At 26.5% G+C, this 21298-nt stretch overlaps 1 protein-coding gene across 5 annotated transcripts in view; it reads right to left on the bottom strand.

Moving 5' to 3' along the window:
• Positions 1-21298, bottom strand: part of LOC114121609 (ankyrin repeat and fibronectin type-III domain-containing protein 1) — a 145986-nt gene that overhangs the window by 17231 nt on the left and 107457 nt on the right. Inside the window, exon 1 of one of the 5 annotated variants that reach the window (XM_050210654.1) lies at positions 16824-17062. The exons of the other annotated variants lie outside the window; for them this stretch is intronic. Within the exon in view, the coding sequence (XP_050066611.1) occupies positions 16824-16851 (28 nt within the window). The 5' untranslated portion in view covers positions 16852-17062. Of the gene's footprint in view, positions 1-16823; positions 17063-21298 lie in introns of those variants that run through there. 5 annotated transcript variants of the gene reach the window in all.

The following is a 21298-nucleotide window of genomic DNA, read 5'->3' on the forward strand; positions in this document are numbered from 1 at the left end:
CGTTGTATAATAATAATAATATAACGAAATTTATCGACGCGAGTCTTCGGTCCCGAACACGGCGCGCGGAATATTATTGTAATAATATAATATTGTTATAGCCGAGAAGTTTAATAGCGTTTTACATCCTCCCGTGAATAACGTGTGTCATTATTTTTAGTGGGACCCGAGGAACGACGAATAGGCTGCGAGTTAAATCACTCCGCTGCAGCAGTAGAGAGGAATCTTAAACACACACAGTAATAATAATGTATAGTATATAAAATCGAACGGAACTTTAGTAATTGAGCGCGACCCGTTGAGTGCCTTAAAGGAATAACGCGGGGCTGGATTTATATTGCGAGGCGATAGACACTATATATATAGCTTTTAGAATCCGTGTTTTCAGGTATAGGTCTGTACACGCAGGTTGTTATTTATTTATGCGTTTATATTGTATTACGATATTGTTATGTTGGGTTTGATAAATAATGTATTTGAAAAATAAATATTTCCGCGCCGGCAGAATAACACTCGTTAGTCCGTCGTACACTATACATATACATAACTACTTATAGATTACAAAGTAAAAACCCTGATGCGTTCGACAGTATATAATCGATCTTTCAAATAAACTCTTGTTAAAAAAAAAAAAAACAATGCTTGTGGATGAGATTCACAAACGTGTCACTGTTTTGCGGAAATTAGGAGGTTCATATTACATGTAGGTAATTCTATGCCCGGGAATGTGTGCCTCAAAATCAAATTTTTAAATTTTGCATACAAAGAGGAGCTCACACGAGGATTTTTTGGTTCACGAAAACGAATATTTTTAAAAATAAAATAGTTAATACGATTGCATATTATTTGAAATCTGTATTTTTATGTTTGGTCAGAGCAGGTCCCCACATTAATGTATTGAAAACATGTGTGCACTGTGGCGGAGTTTAATACAGGATAAATCCGCTGGCATTATTTAATTTGTCACGGGATTCGTACAGGATCAAAGATCGGCTAGTTTATAAATATATCTACCTACTGTACGAAACCAAAGGCCTAAAACGAATGGCTTTTATAAAAAAATCACAGTTTTCGATCGATTTTTATAAAATTTTCATCAGTAAATTTAGCAAAATTCGCAGAGAGTCACAGACTATTTTTTATTATTTACTCTTTATATTATAATAAACAAATATAAATGACTCACAAAAAATTGTCATTTTTTAAATTTAAATATTATTGCCGTTGGTTACAGATATTAAAATAAGCTGTTACCTATGATTGGATATCACTGGCTATGCTGTGCATAATTAGCTAGTGCCTAGTATTATAAAATATATACTATATTATATGTTTATAAATAGCGATAGTATTTGTTACTAACTATTTTTTTATGATAAACGCAAAATATATTATAAAAAAGAAAAAAGTTTAAACAAGAGATATAATTAATTATTGCGAGTGATTACAATAGACTTCCCCATTCGCCATATGTAGTATATTATAATATAGTATGTCTTATAAATACCCGTGTTCAGAGCAATATATTATTTTGATACCTATAAATTGTTTTGAAGTCTTATCGATTCTTTATAATAATTTTTATTAATGTTCATCTACGAACACGTCGTCAATTATTCACAATAAGACAGTTGCAAAAACGGAATCTTTCAAACAAATCGAAAATCCGTCTATTATATTGATTCGGTTTCCACGATGTTTCGCCCGGGAAACGTTAATTCGCCAACTGTTCAATACACGCAATAAATTATGATATAACACGTATAGGTAGGTACATATATCAGGTATTAATTACCCATTGCAGTTCGTTTGACTGAAAACACGTGCGATTCGTCGCAATAATTATCGTTGTCTACGCTTTATATTCGTTACCGCTGCCGCGTGGATACGACACGCTTAAATTATTATCATAAACAGTAGACTGTACATAATTATAAATTGCAATATGTAATACCATATCGATGTGCACAATACATCTAATAATAAACTATTCATAAACAGCGTAACTATTTACGTGTTTCAATTTCAAACTGTGTGTGTGTCGTCTGCGGAAAGAGTCGCTACCACCGCTGCTCAGTGTTAAAATATTGTGGTACCGTTTTTGAATCCTCATACGATAATCGTCCGATGTTCGTGTAATAATGTCACCGCATTATAATAAATTACATAATAGCGTTCGTACAATTATTATATCGTTTTCCTGGATTGGATTGAATTGAATTCCGCGCAAACTATACACCAATATTAAATAAATTATAAAATATTGCATGTGCTGCAGTTCCGCATAGTGTGCTGGCGTTATTATAAGTACATGAATTGGCGCATAATAATTAATGGTGTTTTAGAAATAGCCATTGATATATGCAAGAGATGAAAAGGTTCTTGTTATTATCATAATATTGTCTTTGAACAATGCACAGATGTTTTTTTAATTTTAATTTGAAGTGATTATTATTATTATTTTTTTTTTTTGTATAATTTAAAAATAATATTATACTCGTAACGTATTATAATTAAATCGTGTTTTATTCGTAAAATATAGGCTATATTGTATGGCATTCGTCGTACAAACGATTTGATATAATGCCGTGAGAATGACGAATAATAATATTTTATTTAAAGTGTAACGAGTGAAAATTCCAAAATCATTAATTATATATGAACGTGGAAATATTTGTTTTTTAATTATACGTTTTTATACTTGTTATATACTAATAATTAACAATTTTATTCATACGTGGTAGGTACTAGAATAAGTAATGCGATAACTGTAGTACTATACACAATATAGATTAGGAATCTGCCATAATTTTAAAATGTTCTATTATGTTCTTCTGATACAAACATCTAACTTAATATTTAATTATTAAATTGGTGTTTTTAGCTTTAGAAAAACGATTGAATAAATTAATAAATAAATATCATTAAAAATATCATTGCGTAAAATATCTAAAATAATTTAGAAAAGGATGAAAACAGAAATAAGATGTCAAAAATGTGTTGTTACAACTTACACTAAGTTTAATTTTCATGTAGTGTTGTTATTACATTTAAAAAGTACCTTATCATATTATTATTATTATTTTACAAAACAAACTAATGTTCATATAAAAGGACAGAATTTGTAGGTAAATTTAATACTAACAATGAACGCTCTTTTGTATTTATGATATTTATTATGTTAATTTTTATTATTTACTTATAGTTATATTTCTACATACTATACTAAGGCAATACGCATCTTAGATCTATTTAGTACCTATATACTTTCAAATACGATTCGTAAAATTAGTTTACGATCACTGTTATTAATGTAATGATTACAATTCGCCCTAAGCTAAAAATAACGTCCACGTTATACTTGTATACAACTGTTATACTTTTTCATAATATACATATTATATATGTCTGTGTGTATGTGTGTATAAGAATTGTGTATATTAGAACAAAATCTTATATCTTCAAATATATACAATATATATAACTATATAAGTATATAATTTGTAAGTTATAATTATTATGACTTACAGTCAGCATAATTGTTTTCAACATATTGAATATCCTCATTTTTAAATAACATGCAGCAGTTTTCTAAGTTCCCATTTTAATTCTTTCTAATATATATCTATATATCTATATATAAAAATATATGCGTGTGTGTGTGTGTGTATTATAATATAATATAATATTATAGTCAATTAATCTGATGGTAAATACATATATTTAAACAGAAGACATAATAATGTCTTGTATTTTAAAATATATAACTAAAGAGAATGTTTTCATTTTTCTCCAATATATTTTCATACATATTTTTAATATTTAAGTAGGCACATGTCTGGGATGAAACAATCGAATTTACTGTTGTAAAATGATAAATTGATGTATTTTTCAGATTGAAAAATAGTATACAGTAATGGAATCTTAAATTCCAATCAATCAATACATACTTTAAATACTTTTGAGTTTAGGTCTACCAAATCGAACACTTTAATTATTTAACGCCAAAGTAAAAGATTTAATTGAAATAAAACGCTGTTGTTATACGATCTTAAAAGTTAAAATTTCTTTGTATTATAGAAAAGAATATTTTTATCAATGCAGCTTATTTTATTAACTATTACTTTTATACAGTTATTTAATTCGTATTGGAAATTTAAATTAATTAACTAAAAATCTGTAGCGATCATTTAAGCTAACAATTTTAAAATAATATTATAGTTATTAATTTTACCTAAATATTATTTTTAAAATACGAATATGCTTAGCTATAATCAAATAATGCATCCTTACTATAAAATTTTCAAATTTAATTTATATACGCTTAGGTACTATAACATATACAAATATCCCGACCCTATGACCGGAGCGAGTTTAAGTACATAGAACCTTCAAGTACCTAAACTTAAAGTTAATCCATTGGAGTTTATAGTGTGGCAAACAAATTCAGGAGAATTTACAATCACCTCTTAATTATTTAAAATTATATTATCTACCTTAGTCGGTTCGTCATAAAATTAGGATTTTAATATTGGTATAATGTATAAATATAGAAATAATAAATTGAAAATACATGTTTAAAGGTGAAAAAAGAAAATTCTGTGCATTTTGCTTTCATTATATATACATATAATTTTTTATAACAATTTATTCACGGAAAATGTAAAGTTTAATAATTTTATTAATAATATGAACACGAATATAAAGGATGTTATATTTTATTTAAATATATAATATCTAAAAATGCAAATTTCAGGGTGCTTTGGGTTGATCTTAAATTACTGTTCCATTTTTTTCTATACAGTTTTTAATATTTTACCACTGATAATAATTACAAGTCCAGACTTTTGCAGTAAAACCATTGATTATAAAATATTATTTTATACTTAACAAGTCTTTTGTTGTAAGTATTACTGTCAACAGACGAAGAGTTAAAATGAATAAAAGTACGATTAAATCTGTCAACCACTGCTGTTTTGTCGATTAATAATTAGCAGTGGAGCGGTAGCCATGTTGAAGAACGCGTTTATAAATTAATATTTATAATTTTTATAAATATATAACCATTAAAACAATCGGTGTAATTTAGGTCGAAATTAACAATACAAATAATTAAGGAAAAATATTTTCCATCAAAACTCAACCAGACTACAAATACGTAAATAATAATAACATTTATTTAAAAATGATTAAATTTTTAAATAAACATATTAATATAGTATACTCGTATAATAACACTATATATTATATACATTCACTTAAGGTATGAAAGTGAACATAATACTTAAGTAATTAGATAGTTTAATTATAAAGAAATTAATGAAACCTAAAATTATAAGAAAAATATAACTGTAGAAAATTGTAGAAATTCCCAATTCGATAAAATATGTACCTATATATGCATTGGAAACATTACAATAAAAAAGTAAAATTCCAATATATATTGTTAGACAAAAAATTAATGATATTATAATATATTTAATAGGTGCAATAGCTGCACATGTTTAATAGTGTCAATAAGTGGTTACCGTAAATAATATTGTAGAAGTATTTTAAGATCAAATTTTGACGAAATTGGATATTTAAATATAAAAATATAATGATTATAATTCACTCAAATGTTTTTTTCTAATTTCACTATAATTCAAAAAATATTTATCATATAGAAACTTTAAATATTTTCTTATTACTAAAATTCTCATTTTCTAGAAATGATGTATTTTAAAATATTAAAACTAGTTTTGAGAAACTTCTAGGGATATGACATTTTCAAATTGTTTAGTTTTTTGTCACATAAATAATGTTTATCAATGATTTTTGTGATGCGTCAAAAGCTTGAAAATAAAATACAAATAGTAAATAACAGAATGTTTTTCCTATAACAATTTAAATACATCAAATATTCAAAAATACATTAGTACAATTTTTTTATAAACATTTGAAAAAAAATGTTTGACAAATTTAATATTTAAATGAAAAATAATGATTTTTCCTATAGTAGTTTTAGTTATTATGTTGTAACTAGTAAAACTATTTGTTGTCAGGACCAAAAAGTTAGTATGTTGTTATTTTCTATATATAATAATACATATTGAAAAATGTATACTAAAAAAAATGTTATGCTATTTACACAATGCAATAAAATAATAATAATGTTATAATAATCATAAGTACTTATTTTATGGTTTTGGCATAAGTTCAACCTACTATATATTGTATAAAAAAATAAAATATTAATAGCAATATAAATAAATTATAAATCATAATAATTAGATTTACAGTGTGTTTCCACTCAGAATTTTATTTCGTAAGTAATATCATTATTAATTTATCATTAACTTCTATTTTACAGATCCATTACAGTGACCTACTCAATTATGAGGTATACTTGAACTCTATAACAGAGCGATTTCTTTGATTTTTATAATGCACATCGCAGAGTCTTCAAATTATAAAAAATTGTGTGGCATTAGCTTTTTTCAACTTCTTAATAATGAAAAAAATAAAAATAAGGTTATTGATATTTTTGAAACATAATGTCATAATTTAGACCAGCTACGAGACAATAATCAAAACACTTAAAAAAGAAAAAAACAATAGATTTCATTTTTAATTATAAAATATGCATCAATACGATGGAAAAACAATTAGTTTTTAAAAATGTAAAAGACATATATGTACGACATACATTTACCACCGTTGCATATAATAAATCTATTAAAAAAAAATTGTTTAGACTTTTTAATTATACTTTTATTATAGCTATAATAGTTCATTTTGAATACCTACTATAGTTCTAAGCAAATATTCTTATTTTATGAAATTATTTAACACTGATTAAAATTTAAATGTGTGATATCCTAATATAAATTCTAATTCAAATGTAGAATTTTTACAATTTGTTTTTACAAAATGTAATTAATATATTATGTTTTTGACTCATCCGGACTTAACCTACTTTTCGTTCAAACGATAAAGTTATATATTTCACTTGTGTTTATCTAGAATGTTACAATTAAGTTAATTTGAATATTATGGTTTATTATATTAAAACATTAAAAATAAAAATTACATAAGATGTAAGTTATTCTAATTTCTCCCTTTTAAATACTAAAACTGTAATTTATAAATAGGTAAAGGTAGTGAATTTAAATAAAAGTTTAGAAAATAAGTTCTTATACGAATGGAATTGTTAACCTAAATATTTCGTTAAGCAACATTATATTAGGAAGGTAAATAATATATTTCATATCCATGAAATATTATTTAAATACATTTATTTATTTTTCATTACAATACTAAAACTACTATAACCTTTAAAAGTAAAATAATAATTATCCATTTTAAAAAAAGTATTATTTATATATTACAATGCATAGAAACAGAATAAACAAAATAAAGATTTTTTTACTTTTCTTAAATTGTATTACTTAATATTATATAACAGATTTAAGAAAAATAATAACTAAAAATTGTAAGGATATTTTGATACATTTTTAAAGAAATCGATTAATGTCATCATATTAGTTTTCAATAATCCTCAAGTTCTAATTATTTATACGACTATATATAATCACATGGGTTTTATTATTTTTAAGTACATTAAGTAAAACTAAACTTTTACCATCTACAGAATTTGATGACCTGATGATATTAACTAAAAATCATTAGTTGTTTTTATATTCATGTATATTTTTAAGTTTCATTTAATTCAAATCGAATTGAATAAACACTTAATGTGCCTACCTATGTAAAACAATTCAATTAAAGAACAAATAAAATTGTTTTTAAATCGATCTGATCATTGATTTTATCTGTATAGTAGCATAGTAAATTATTTACCTTATTCTACATCAATAAATCAACATTACTTAACCATTTAGATTTTTATTTAAAAATCACCATTTTTCTATCGAATAAAAGTTCCTCCAATGGAAGGGTCCTTCGTTTTGTAAATCATGTTTTTTTTCATATGCATTGTAGCATTCACTTATTGTTTGATGTATTTATATGAACAGATTGCGTAATAAATAATTTATAATTTAAAGAAAAGGTTTTTTACAACTAAATATATACTAAATGTATTGAAAATACCACGCTTAGTATTTCTCAGACAAATTTTTAATATTCAACTATTTAAATAAAATGTTATTAACTAGTTAACACATTTTTAAACAAATTTTAAATTTATTTTAGATTTTTAATTTAATAAGATAGAATGTAGGTATAGTATTAAATTGTATTTTTTTGTAAACGTCTCTTTTAATATTATTAAGTCAAAATCATAAATCATAAATACTATCAAAATTTTAGATTTATATCTGTAAATAATCCATCGTTTATGCATAAAGCAAATATTTAATTTTAAAAATAAAATATAATGATGAATAACATTTAAACATTATCAACATAAGTTTTATTATTATTCTACTAATTTTAGGAAAGTATAAATATCTTGTAAATATTTTACACATTTCTTGTTGAAATTTTAAATTATTAAACATGTTGTAGGTAGGTACATATATAAGTAAAATAAACAGAAGCTGGCTGATGACACGTAGAAATTTAAGAAACTGGTTAACTTGACTCTACATGTGGTAAAATATTATTACACTAACCAACACAATATGTGTCACAAAATATTTTTAACTTATTATATTTATATTTTAATACTCCTGTAGAAAACAAGCAAACAAGATTGGTGTATGTGACTAGGTGTATTACTATGTATATTAAAATAATATGAATGTTTGTGTCTATTTCTTTTAGTTTGAATTTATTCCTCTAAAAAAATTATTCATACCTATCAGCCGTCAATAAAACATACATCACAATACGGTTTCTAATATTATGTTAATTCATAATAATTGTGTATGAATAATTATTACTATAATCAAATTAGCTTCGTCTAATTTATACAATAAATAGAGCCTAATTCCTATATAATTTATGCACAAGTGAGAAAAATACCAGATATACTGTTAGATTAACTGTCTTAGTTTCATTTCATATCAATATTTATATATATTTTATATTGACTCTTTAAGTAACTCCAGCATCAGATACTATTAGTTACATGCATATATTATATTTACAATTTATTTAAATAAGTTTAATTTAGCTTAAGTATATTATAAGCACTAGAAAAAAAAAGAGACAATGAAAAATTAATATTTGGTATAAAATATAAATAAATTATATTTACGATTTAAGTGTTTATAATTTAAACACATAACGTGTAAATGTACACAAGTTTATGCAGATTGTATCGCCGTTATAGTCATAAAAAATTAATTTAAAAAAAATATGCAGTTGGAATAATTTAAATCAAATTTTATATTTTTAATATATTTAATTTCTAAACATTTTAATTTTTTACGATAATGTAATAAAACTGATATAAAAAAAGATTCAGATTATAATCATTGTACATTTTTTAGTTTTTAAATGGATTTTCCACCTTTTAAATTTTGTGTTTATATTCCCAAAATGCATTCTACAATAAAGACTTTAACCTTTCATGTATAGTCCAAGAGTAGAAACGAATATTTTATTTAATAATAACCTTAATTTAAATACAAAATATGGTCATTTTTTCTAATTTAAATTTATATTGATTAATTTTTATTTTCCGAAAGGTATTTCAAAATTACTTTATTACTATTAAATAGCACTCAAGAACTAAATGGATGTTGACTAGTTATAAATTCAAATTTAATATAACTGTACGTACCTATACCTATCTTTATTTAATAATCTAATGTTTGTATTGAATTAATTAAATGGGCTTAGTAAAATGTGTTTATTTTTAATTGAGAAATCTTTCTTTCATTTTTTTGGATTATTAATTTTAAAGCTCTATAAGACTTATATGATAAAAAAAGGTTATTATTTAAAAAAAAAAATAAATAACAATGAAATAAATTATGTTTAGTTTTTCACGAGAGATAAAATTGAACCATTTACAAGTAATAGTATTAAAAAAAAAAAAAATTCCTGCTATTTTTATAAGTTACCTACTAAATAGTCATAGAAAGTTAAATTATATCGGTAAATTCAATTTTCAGAATTTTAATCAATTTTGTTTCAACTTATTTAATGTAAACTGTACCTATATACGATCAGGTATTACAAAGTTATGGGCTTATGGTGTCAAAAACACATCTCTTCGAGGAATTAATAAGAATAGTTTTTTAATTTTCTTTTGTGAATCAGTAGTATGAATTTTCTATTTTAGTTCTTTACACTGTGACATTTTGGATAGTTAATCATAATATTCTACACCGTGTTGATAATATTTATTACGATAGTGGCGGCGCGGTGCAATTTGATGGTTTTGATAAAATTATTATTTAGAATCGATATATTTTTCTCATAAATATACGCTTCGAAACCAAATTTAATGACTGTAAAATCCTTCATTCTAATGATAGACTAACCATGAAATAGTGACAAACACGAGAAACTGACGTTAGCAGTGGAAAAGTAATTTTGAAATTGATTGAAGGAATCTTATATTTTTGATCCCATCAATTTCAAGTATAATAATATAACCCACGCGATGCACTCTATCGTGTATAATATATTATATAACACAGGAAAAAATAAAGAGTACATAATATTATATTTTAAAATATATAGTATTACGCTACGTGTATATAAATAAATGACAAGTTCAAATGAATTTTGATGAATTTTAATATTATTGCACATGAGAGTCTATATTTACTTTACTAAATTATATCGATTTAGTTGAATCTGTTTTTTTAATAATTAAATTTTAAAAAAATCAGAGAAAGATTTTCATTAATATGTTACTTATCCTGTAATATATTATGCTATGTATAATTTACGAAATAGGTACTCGTGTAAATTACGATTTTTTAATGCGTATTTTCCCTCGGTAATTGATTTTTTTTTTGTATAGTTTTGCCTAGAAATTTTTTATAAAGCTAGTCGTTTTTATATTCAAATACAAACAGACGACGTCTATTTTTATTTGTATTTCTATTCATAAGCCATTTATAGACAGATCCGTTTTTTAAATTATATTCAAATCGTCGTGCACGGTGAAAATCATCGTCGATCAATAATATATAGTATAGTGACTTTGAAAGGCGTTAATTATTTTGAGTTCAGCCGATCGCATACATTTGATAATAATAAACAGAATATGATCTGGAAAAAAATCAACAACAACAATACAGCACAACGTTATTGATTAGCCACGTAGAGTGTGTAATATGAAAAATATACAGTAATTGAATAGTGTATAAAATTACACGAACAAAAGTTTCTCGAACGCTCTCCGTGCGAAGGGGTATAGTTCTTTGCATCGGTGTCGTTGTCGAGTGTGTATACCTATGTACAGTATTATAATTAATTATATTTGCCTATGTACGCGCGTCATACTTATCGATATCCAAGTTACTGTGCACGAATTACACGCGGCCGCTCGACAAATTCCATTAAGCGATAACCGAAAGTACACCGAAAATGAAACGCCTACATACAAATATACATGAATTGCATTTATTATTGTGTGGGTAGGTACATATACGTATGCATACGTGTGCATTTTTTGTAGGGCGAAACACAAATGCCGTACGTCATTGACGCACACGATGAGTGCAAAAAAGACTTCACACGAAAGAAAAACCCCCGTCCGATAACGATATAATAATAGTAATATGTTTTTGTGTATATACCTATGTTCGTTTCCACTTGAATGGCTGATAGGTGCGTATATATAAAAGAACGAAAGCGTAAGTACACAATGTCGAGTTTCGTAAGTATACGGCACACACGCACACACGTCATATTATTATTGTTATATATTATTATTATATTATACGAGTGATGACTTGCGCACTGTATTCGCCCGCCATAATTCAAGTACGATGTGCTATACCGGTGTATATAAGTAAAATGTAAATATATATATCTACGTGTATTTTACGAGTATATATAGTGTATTCGTTGTCTGCGCCAAATGCCAATTAAAATAATATATTGGACACGCGTTACTCCGGCTGATCCAGGGGGAAAAAATTTCTAGTAGAAAACTGAAGAAAAATTACGACCTCGGTGCCGCGGTGATTTCGAAATACTTAACCCGTCGTCACACTGTAGTGGCAAATACAGAGGTTGTTAAAAGGAAGAGGGGGGAGGTTAATTAAAAAAAAAAATAAAAATTACATGATGCATCACTGCATTAATATTATATTATAATATTTATGAGGGTTATACACTTATATAGTTAATACCCATATTATTATGAACTAATGATATGTTCGCCGACAGTAAGATTTCAAACAATACAAATGTACATAATCGTTTTCGACCAAAATTTTATTTTTTAGACAACCAAAATAATTAATATCTACTTAATGTTAAAAGCATAGAAAAGTAATACTATAGTTGAATAAAAATTATATAATATTTAATTATAGTCAATAATTATTTGATCAGTATCTACTACAGTTAGGTACTATAAGTTAAAATATAAAAGGTAATTTTTTTCTTTGTCGTATACGATATACATAATACATGGTAGCAGTTATTGTTACAATTAAACTTAACATTTATGGATAAAATAATTAATGATAACAATATTATATACAATATATATTTATGTAATTGTAGTTTTATATTGCATACATTTTATACAAATTATTATTTTTTTTTTAGCTTTTTATTTTAAATCTAGCTCAACGATTTCAATTTATCCAAATTATATTTTTAGTAATTTTTATGTATATTATGACCCATAACTTAAAGAAAATATTAAATTTTTTTATTTGGCCTAAAAAAAAGTATACGATTTCGGTCGGTTACCTAATATCTTTTTGGTCAAATTATTAGAAACACTTATAATTCACAAAGAACTCACAGCTTACCCAAAAAACTTCTATGATTGAAACCGAATTTACGTGCAACTTTGCCATATCATTTAATTAGGTAATTGAAAAATAACAGGTTATATTGTTAAAATTTTAGCTCATAAACGCATTTTCAACTTCTTCATAACTTATAATAATTGTAGATAGACCAAAAAAAAAACGATTTTTCTGTCCCACTTTTCTGGGTCATAAAACTTACAATACATATACATTCTAAATTTAATTATTGTAATATTTATTTGAATAAGTACCAAATATAGTGCTCAATCGATATTCGTATGGTAAACATTTTTTAATATGGCAACTTTGGGGTAAAATATATATAAATTGAGCTCTCAATTATTTTATCGTTTTTGCTGAGAAAGAAATCTACTTTTTTAAATTTAGCTGGCTAGTTTCCCACATTAATATTGTTACCTTACATAAACAATTATAGAATAGTTATAAGTATTTAATAAATGAAAAAATATGGCATAATAGGGTGGTAATAATCATCCTATTGTCATACTTACTACATACATCCGTTACTAAATTAAATTGCGATATTATAATAATCATAATTACAGTAGTAAGTCACAAAAAATCGGATAGACTTAAACGAGTGATTTTTGAACGGAAGATATTAAATAGAATCTATAGACCAAAAATTAACAATAAAGGGGAATATGAAATAAGGACTAACCAGCAGATTTGAGACCTATACGGAGAAGCAAATATCAATGTCATATGAAATGTTACAGACTGAACTGGGCTGGACAAGTGTGGAGATCAGAGGAAACAATTGGACAGGTAACGAATATAAATAGAATCCAAGTACAAAAAATACCTCGAAAAATACTAAGATGATGTCCCAGATGAAGACGAAAGAATTAAAAAGGGGTCGAGGATTTATTGAAAAAGACTCGAAACAGAGAATCGGCTGAGGAGAGAGAAAGACCGTCGGAGGCAAGTAGTTGTTTGAGTAATGGGCCTATATTTGGCCCATAAAACGGGTAGAAGTAGAAGAAGAATTATGGAAAATTGATCATCACCCGGCAAATTAATACGGCGTTGATATTCAATCGGATTGAGAGCAATACTTATGGTACACATAGCGGCTCATCGTCATTTTCCGTTTTCTGGCGTTTGAAATTAAACGTGAAAACTGTAAAACGCTATGGGTCATCCGGTATATAATATTAAGTATATTATATTATTATAGAGCTGCAGTGGAGACGGTCGTTTTTCGCGCTCCGCATAATATCATATACGGTAGGTATAACTGCAATTATAATTATCATCATCATTATAATATTATCCCGAGGAAATATTTTCACAGTCGTCGGCGCTTTGTCGTCGTCGGTGTATTTACATATAATACTATTGTATATGATGTTCGCAAATCACGCGCATAATATTATACATACACGCATACGAGTTAAGTACACGGGAACACTGTAATATTGCCTATACATAATGTTATATATTATATATATACGGATGCCTACGCGCATTGTTATAATAAAGGTGTACGGTATATAATATTATATTGTAGCATACTGCCGTGTTGTGCAGCAGTCGATGAACTATCACAGCGGTAATAATAATTATAACGATCCCGCCCGCCTGCGTACATATACCCCCCATATCATAATAATATAATATGTGAGTACCAGCTATCTCTCTACCTACTCAACGCGCGCGCGCGTAATTTATATATTATTATTATTATTTTTTTTTTTTTGAATTTTTAATTAACTCACCGTGGGATTTGTTGGATACGAACATTTTTAATAGCACGTGTATTATTATTATTATACATTACATTGTGTACCTATACTACCTATCTATATATACGTATATATTCCAAGGGGAAAAAGTAGACGTTTTTCGAAACAAACGTTATACCTACAACGATAATAATAATAATAATAATATCGTGTTCGGGTAACAACCAGATGTACCTATAATATATAGAACGCATTACTCGCCGCCGTGCAGTGTTCAACGGACCTTGAAATCTCGGGCCGTGCGTAATCGCACCGGTGTAAAGTTGGTTTTTTCCCCGTTCGCGTGTGAGACGGGTAAACGAGATATTATTATATGCACGCCGGTCATCTGCATATTATACACACGACGGCGACGACCGAACTGGTTCGAATGTTCCGCGCCAAACCCCGGCATATAAAATATTATATAGGTTTTCAAGGTCCACGACGGCTGCTGGCATCCCTCGAAGGCAACCACGGTATAATATCTGCTCGTCGTGGAGGTGACGAAATTGACGAATGCCATCGATCGACAGGTGGAAACAGCGTAAACCGAATGCACTACGCGTAGGTACAAGAACAAAATAATAATCTTCTTCTCGACTCTTCTATTTCAGTGTGCTATATATACTATAGTATACGGTAGCGGTTCCCTGCAATCTTTTTGGTTGTACCGATTTCGTAAAAAAATCTTTGATGACCACTACCTATACATAGAATATATATATATATATATTATATAGAACTACATTCAAACGTTAGATATCGTTAATAAGTATACTTATTGTACTTATTGATTAAATATCATTAGAACCAGAAATATGTAATAATATTTAATATTATATATGGTTCACTGACCATGGGTTGGGAACCGCTGGTATATAATATAGTATTTTAAAGTTATAAACTATAATATAATACAATTAATAATAACGTATCGAAATATTGTTGCGACTAACGCGTTCAGAATTCGAATCAATATAGCCATGTCGTCGCGCGTAATTGGTTTAAACAGACCCATGTGTTACATATTATACCTGCTTAATAAATAGGAATACGATTTGTGTGTAGGCATTCGTACGAGTTTTCGATACCAGCATGCAACAGTAATTAGGCCAAAAATTACAAATTGCATAATACAATATTATAAATGTTATTGTAGCGTAGAAATACGAGTTTAACATTGTAATAATAATAATAATATATAATATAGGTAATATCGTTGAATTATATTTATATAGAAAAACGCTCACGCGTGAAGTTTACGACGACGTTCGTGTCTAAATAAACTCTATAAAACACCAGCACGAAGAGCGTAGGTAGAGTTAAAGAGAGAGAGAGAAAGACATTATATTATATTGTGATATATAATAATAATTTAATATAATTATTATTTGTCGTAAAATTGTCTCGTTTTATAAGTTTTATAAACCTATAAAAATGTGATTTTAACTACAATAATAAAATCACCGCGATGTACGTGTGACACCGATACAGAAAATATTTATTTTATTTTTTACCCGGGGTAATATAATATATTATAACTGAGGGAAAACCAGAAAATCTGAGTGCAAATTTTACGCACTGAAGTATGTTAGTACGGCACGTTAGTACGATACACATTATAAATATATAATATATTACTTTATTAGTATAATATATTATAATAATTCAACATGCGCGGTAAATCTAATGAATCAAATAAGTCGGTACATTACACGATATAATGACGTCGATCAACATTTTAACGACGTTTTTTCTACGATAGTAATAACGATACAAAAACGATATAAACTGAGATCTACTCCTTATAGGAGTAGTTGTTTTATTAATTCATACATGGGTACCTATTAGTGAATTACAATTTATTATTACTGTTTTGGAACAGAAAAGCGTCAAATTCATAATATTATTATCATCTGAAGTTTTACAGATATTATAAAGGTTTTATTTACTTTTTATTATTATTCATTTAAACGTAATGCTACTACTAAATGTGACTTGTCATGTCAGAAAGTTGACCGTATACATAATTTGTTTGACAGCATAATAGAATAACGCTTATAATAATAAGGGCCTGACGTTTTTCCTCATTTATGTCAAAACGGTCATGATCCGTTGTTGTAATTCACAGTAGTATTGCGCATTAATAAAAATATATAATACTCCTTACCTTCGTAGATTATTTTATGAGACCTCATCGGCTTTATATCAAATAACGGACATTGATTTACGAGATAGTAATTGCACTGCGCGTGTAAATAAATTGCATTGGCGATATTAAAACTCGAGAACGGTGCATATATGACTGTATATTAAATTATGTGGAACGAGTCAATAAAAGTCATAATACTACATTATACGAGCCGATCCAAACGTCGAACGTTCCGAGGATATGGTTGCGCTGTGTATTTGGGTGCGTACATTGATATAATAATTTTTTTTTCCACTTTACAGACAACATAATAATAATTACTATATAAGTATAATAATAGGCGATAATATCGATATCAACGAGTGTTGAATTCGTTACTGTATTACGAGATTATCTTGTTAACAAGGACCTAATCCCATGATTACGATTCATGACAACTGTAGTCTATAATATAACACTGATTTATTTTTTTATTCATCAAGGTTATTTATGATTATTGTGCCTACATCGTAGCGTGTATTATGTAGGTATACCTATATACATATACCCGTGTATAAATGTAGAAACATGCATGCGGCATAGAGGTGCCAAATTATTCGACTTTTAATTTACATACACAAATAACACTGACTTTATCCGTGTTGAACGTGCGTCAATCTGATGACCGTTGTAACGTTATCGAGATTTAAATTTTTAAATATTATTATAATAAATGTATTTTTGAGAGTAATGAATATAATAACAGGAAAAAAATTTAAGTATAAAATGATATATGCGTAGGTTATGCGTAGGCATATATACACGCTATATATTATAATATAGAGAAGCACTCGTATAATTTTGAGCGCAGTTAAAAAAAAAAAAAATAATACGGTATGAATATTTTATTTAGCATTTATTATTATTACTTTTTTTTGCTAAGGATTATTTTGTATACGGAATTTAAATATATATATGTCATACCTCAACCTAACTTTTTAGTATACATTGAAATGTGGATATTGTCAAGTTGAGTCGTATTATAAAATTAAAAAAACCATCTTTTACATTGTTACACGTAATAATTAAAACAAAATTCGTTGACGAATTAAATTGTAACAAAAACCGCAAAAGTTCACAAATGACAAACTACAGGAAATAATAATAATTATTATTATCTTGATATATATAATATATATAAAGAATAAAGTTAATCATTCAATAATGTTACGAATATACTTGCGATTAATTTTTCAATAACTCGAAAAAACTGAACTAAAATCATTGCGATTATGTATTAATCAGTTTACATAAATAATATTATTTTCACAGTATTATTACCACTGCAGTAGAATAAATAATAATATAAGTATATAACATACCCATTATTATATTTATACATCGTTGTAAACTTGTAACCTAATAAACAAATTAAAGCATAATGTTTGTGTTTTCGTATGTTTTAGTTTTATATCACGTACTAGCGCTGTAATTATCCATTTCAAGATAGGTTAGATACCAAATGTGTTTACAAAATTATAAAATACAAAATACAAATAAACACGAATAAACAAAGAAATATACTCTTTCTAAGTTATCTGGTTGTGTTAAGAAGACCTTGGAAGCTATAGGTTTAGATGTTTTTTAATGAAAAACTTCTTCAATTTTATTTAAATTATTGTTGATGTTTTTAAATTAGTTAATTATCTACGTTGATAGTCATCCCATAGAATTCAGCAATTGTTAGTTTCGCATGAACCAAAAGGACTTAACGTAATATTTTCAGAAATTGTTTTTAAAGAATAAATTTAAAATTTTTCAAATTGGTAAAATGCCTGTACGGAAAATGCGGAAGTTAGAGGCAGGTTTGTTATATTGCCGTATTTATCAGTATAGTGAGTATTTTATCTGCATGATTGAGGAGTAGTTTGATAGGGGTTATAGAATGATTGTCTTCCTTATACATCCTTGGTTTAGTTTTTATTTAATAATAAATTGTGATACAAATATTATATAGTTATTCACTTTCCTTATCGATAAAATGGTGTATTTAAAGTCAATTATATTATAGTTGTTAAATTATTTTTTTTTTGTTTTGACCGTTGAAACGGGTAACTGTGAATCAGAAATTTGGATATAAAATCATATGTAACTTGTATTCTTCACAATAAAAATGATAAAAACAAAACGATCATTTTTTGTGCAAAGGATCATACTTTTGCTATTAAATACATAAAATTACTTAACTTAATAACTTTACGGCTTTTACCTTTTGTACTTTGTAATATTATAATATCTAAATATCTTATAATATGTATATATTATGTCTCTTTATACAATCGTGGATAAAGCGGAGAGAGTCGGAGAGGTAAAGATAAATCAAATCCGTGAGACAGGCATGATCCCGTTTTTTTAAAATAAGAAAACTTGTACCAAATTTACGGATCGTTGCATTAAATGTCAAGATTATCAACCCATATTTTATTATACGATATCAATCGTACTTACATGTTTCGAACAAAATTTGAATATAATGATACACAAATATTAAGTGATGTATGTATTATGATAAACTTTATAAGGTTTAAAATTAATTTTCTCGCGGATTCCTTAAAACGAACGTAAATGGTTATATAGGTACCTAATATTATTTAGCATTTATATTACATGTCTTGGCATCTTCTGCTTGGTATGCATATCTAACTATCAAAAAAGATTTAGTCACAGAGTAATTTACTATTCATATTTCAAAACGAAAATCATATTTTACAACCTAAATAACGTTTTAAATGTTGTGTCAGTTTGTTATCACCAGAAATAAGTAAACTTTATTTATGCTAAAATTTAATATAATTAATTGATCTATAACTAAGTATGTAGATAATCTATACCGGCTATAACTAACCAAAGCGAATTTTCAATTTTAATGTAAAACTATAATCTGTATAAAACCAAAATGTTATACCTGAAATTTGCATGTAGGAAAGTAATAATAAATATTGGACGTTGTATAATATAGTCAGAGATTTTTTGTAGTGGGCGTTTAATATATATAGGTTTTCAAGCCAATTCAGTCGGAATGATTTTGCCGGTATTCAGTATTTTAAGTGGTTAAGTCTCTGTGCGTTTGTTTAACAATTCGAAACGGGTATCATATTACTCGTGACAGCCGTTTTATGTAAGCCTGCTATATTATACTAGATAGACAGAGTTTTCATACCATTACCGAAGAAATATAAATACTAATGGTTATAATGAAATAAAATAAAACTTTTGAGTTTACCTATTTATATAATAAAAAATAAGATTGTGTATATTATAATATACATAGTAAGTACTTACTTACTCGAATGTTGTTATACCTATCTTATAAAATGTATTGTATTAAATTTATACTTTTCGTGACTTAACGCCGCAGCATATATCCCAACAAGTTATACATAGGTAGTCATAAACTCATAATATGTTTTAATAGCAAAACCTGTTTAGTCATAATTAAAAATAAAACAATTTTCTTTTTCATAATTTTTTAAGAAGACTACACATTAATACAACATTGGCGTAGGGCGGCAATATTAAACTATATTAATGGGAAATGTTCTCATTTCCTTTTTCTTCTAGGGTGCCTTCGCAAATTCAATAATATATGTACACCTACCTACCTACCTATATAGATACTGCTTATATAATTTCGAATAGAATGTTTACTGTACGTTTACATGTATATACAATATATATATAATACTCAATGAAAATATTACTCTAAACAAAATTTAAAAGATATTTTTAGATCCGTTGACACGCCTATTCTCACGCAAACCATATTTTCTACTAGAATAACATTTTTTTTATGAATATCGCCGTGAAATTAGTATTACTTTGAACCTCACTTTAATAATTTCATAGCACAGCGTATATCGCGTGAAACTTCATAAGATATTTTAATACTATAGTCGTATCATAGAATATGGTATTTATAAATTATGGGATAGGTTACAATTATAAGTATGTAGAGTTAGCCTGTCCCACAAAAATATAATAATAATATTAACTATCATAAATGACTCCGATGATCGCTTAAAACAATGCAAGCTGGAGTGTTAAGTTAAAATTGAAATGTATTTTATCTTATGAGTAGTATAAAATATATGTAAGTACATGAGTAACCTATAACCTGAGTGAGTCAGAAACTGTAAAATAATTATATTATCATGTTAACAATTTAAAATTGAGGTAATATTAAGGTATAATTTAATATTTATTTTTCCCTATAAAAATATTCAAGTTTTAGCAAATATACAACCATTTATCCTTTGTAATTTGTATTAATGCAATCAAATATTTTTTTGTATAAAATATTTTCGTATTATATACGTGTGTATCTATTCACAAATATGAAAAAAAAATTTATTTTGTAATTTATATTTTTAGTATGAGTTATGTACAGAATACATAATAATGGTTATTATAATACATAAGTACCCTTAATATCGTTTTGAGTCCATTAATGTTAG

This window comes from Aphis gossypii, chromosome 1 (assembly GCF_020184175.1).
Source record: "Aphis gossypii isolate Hap1 chromosome 1, ASM2018417v2, whole genome shotgun sequence".
Classification (NCBI taxonomy): domain Eukaryota; kingdom Metazoa; phylum Arthropoda; class Insecta; order Hemiptera; family Aphididae; genus Aphis; species Aphis gossypii.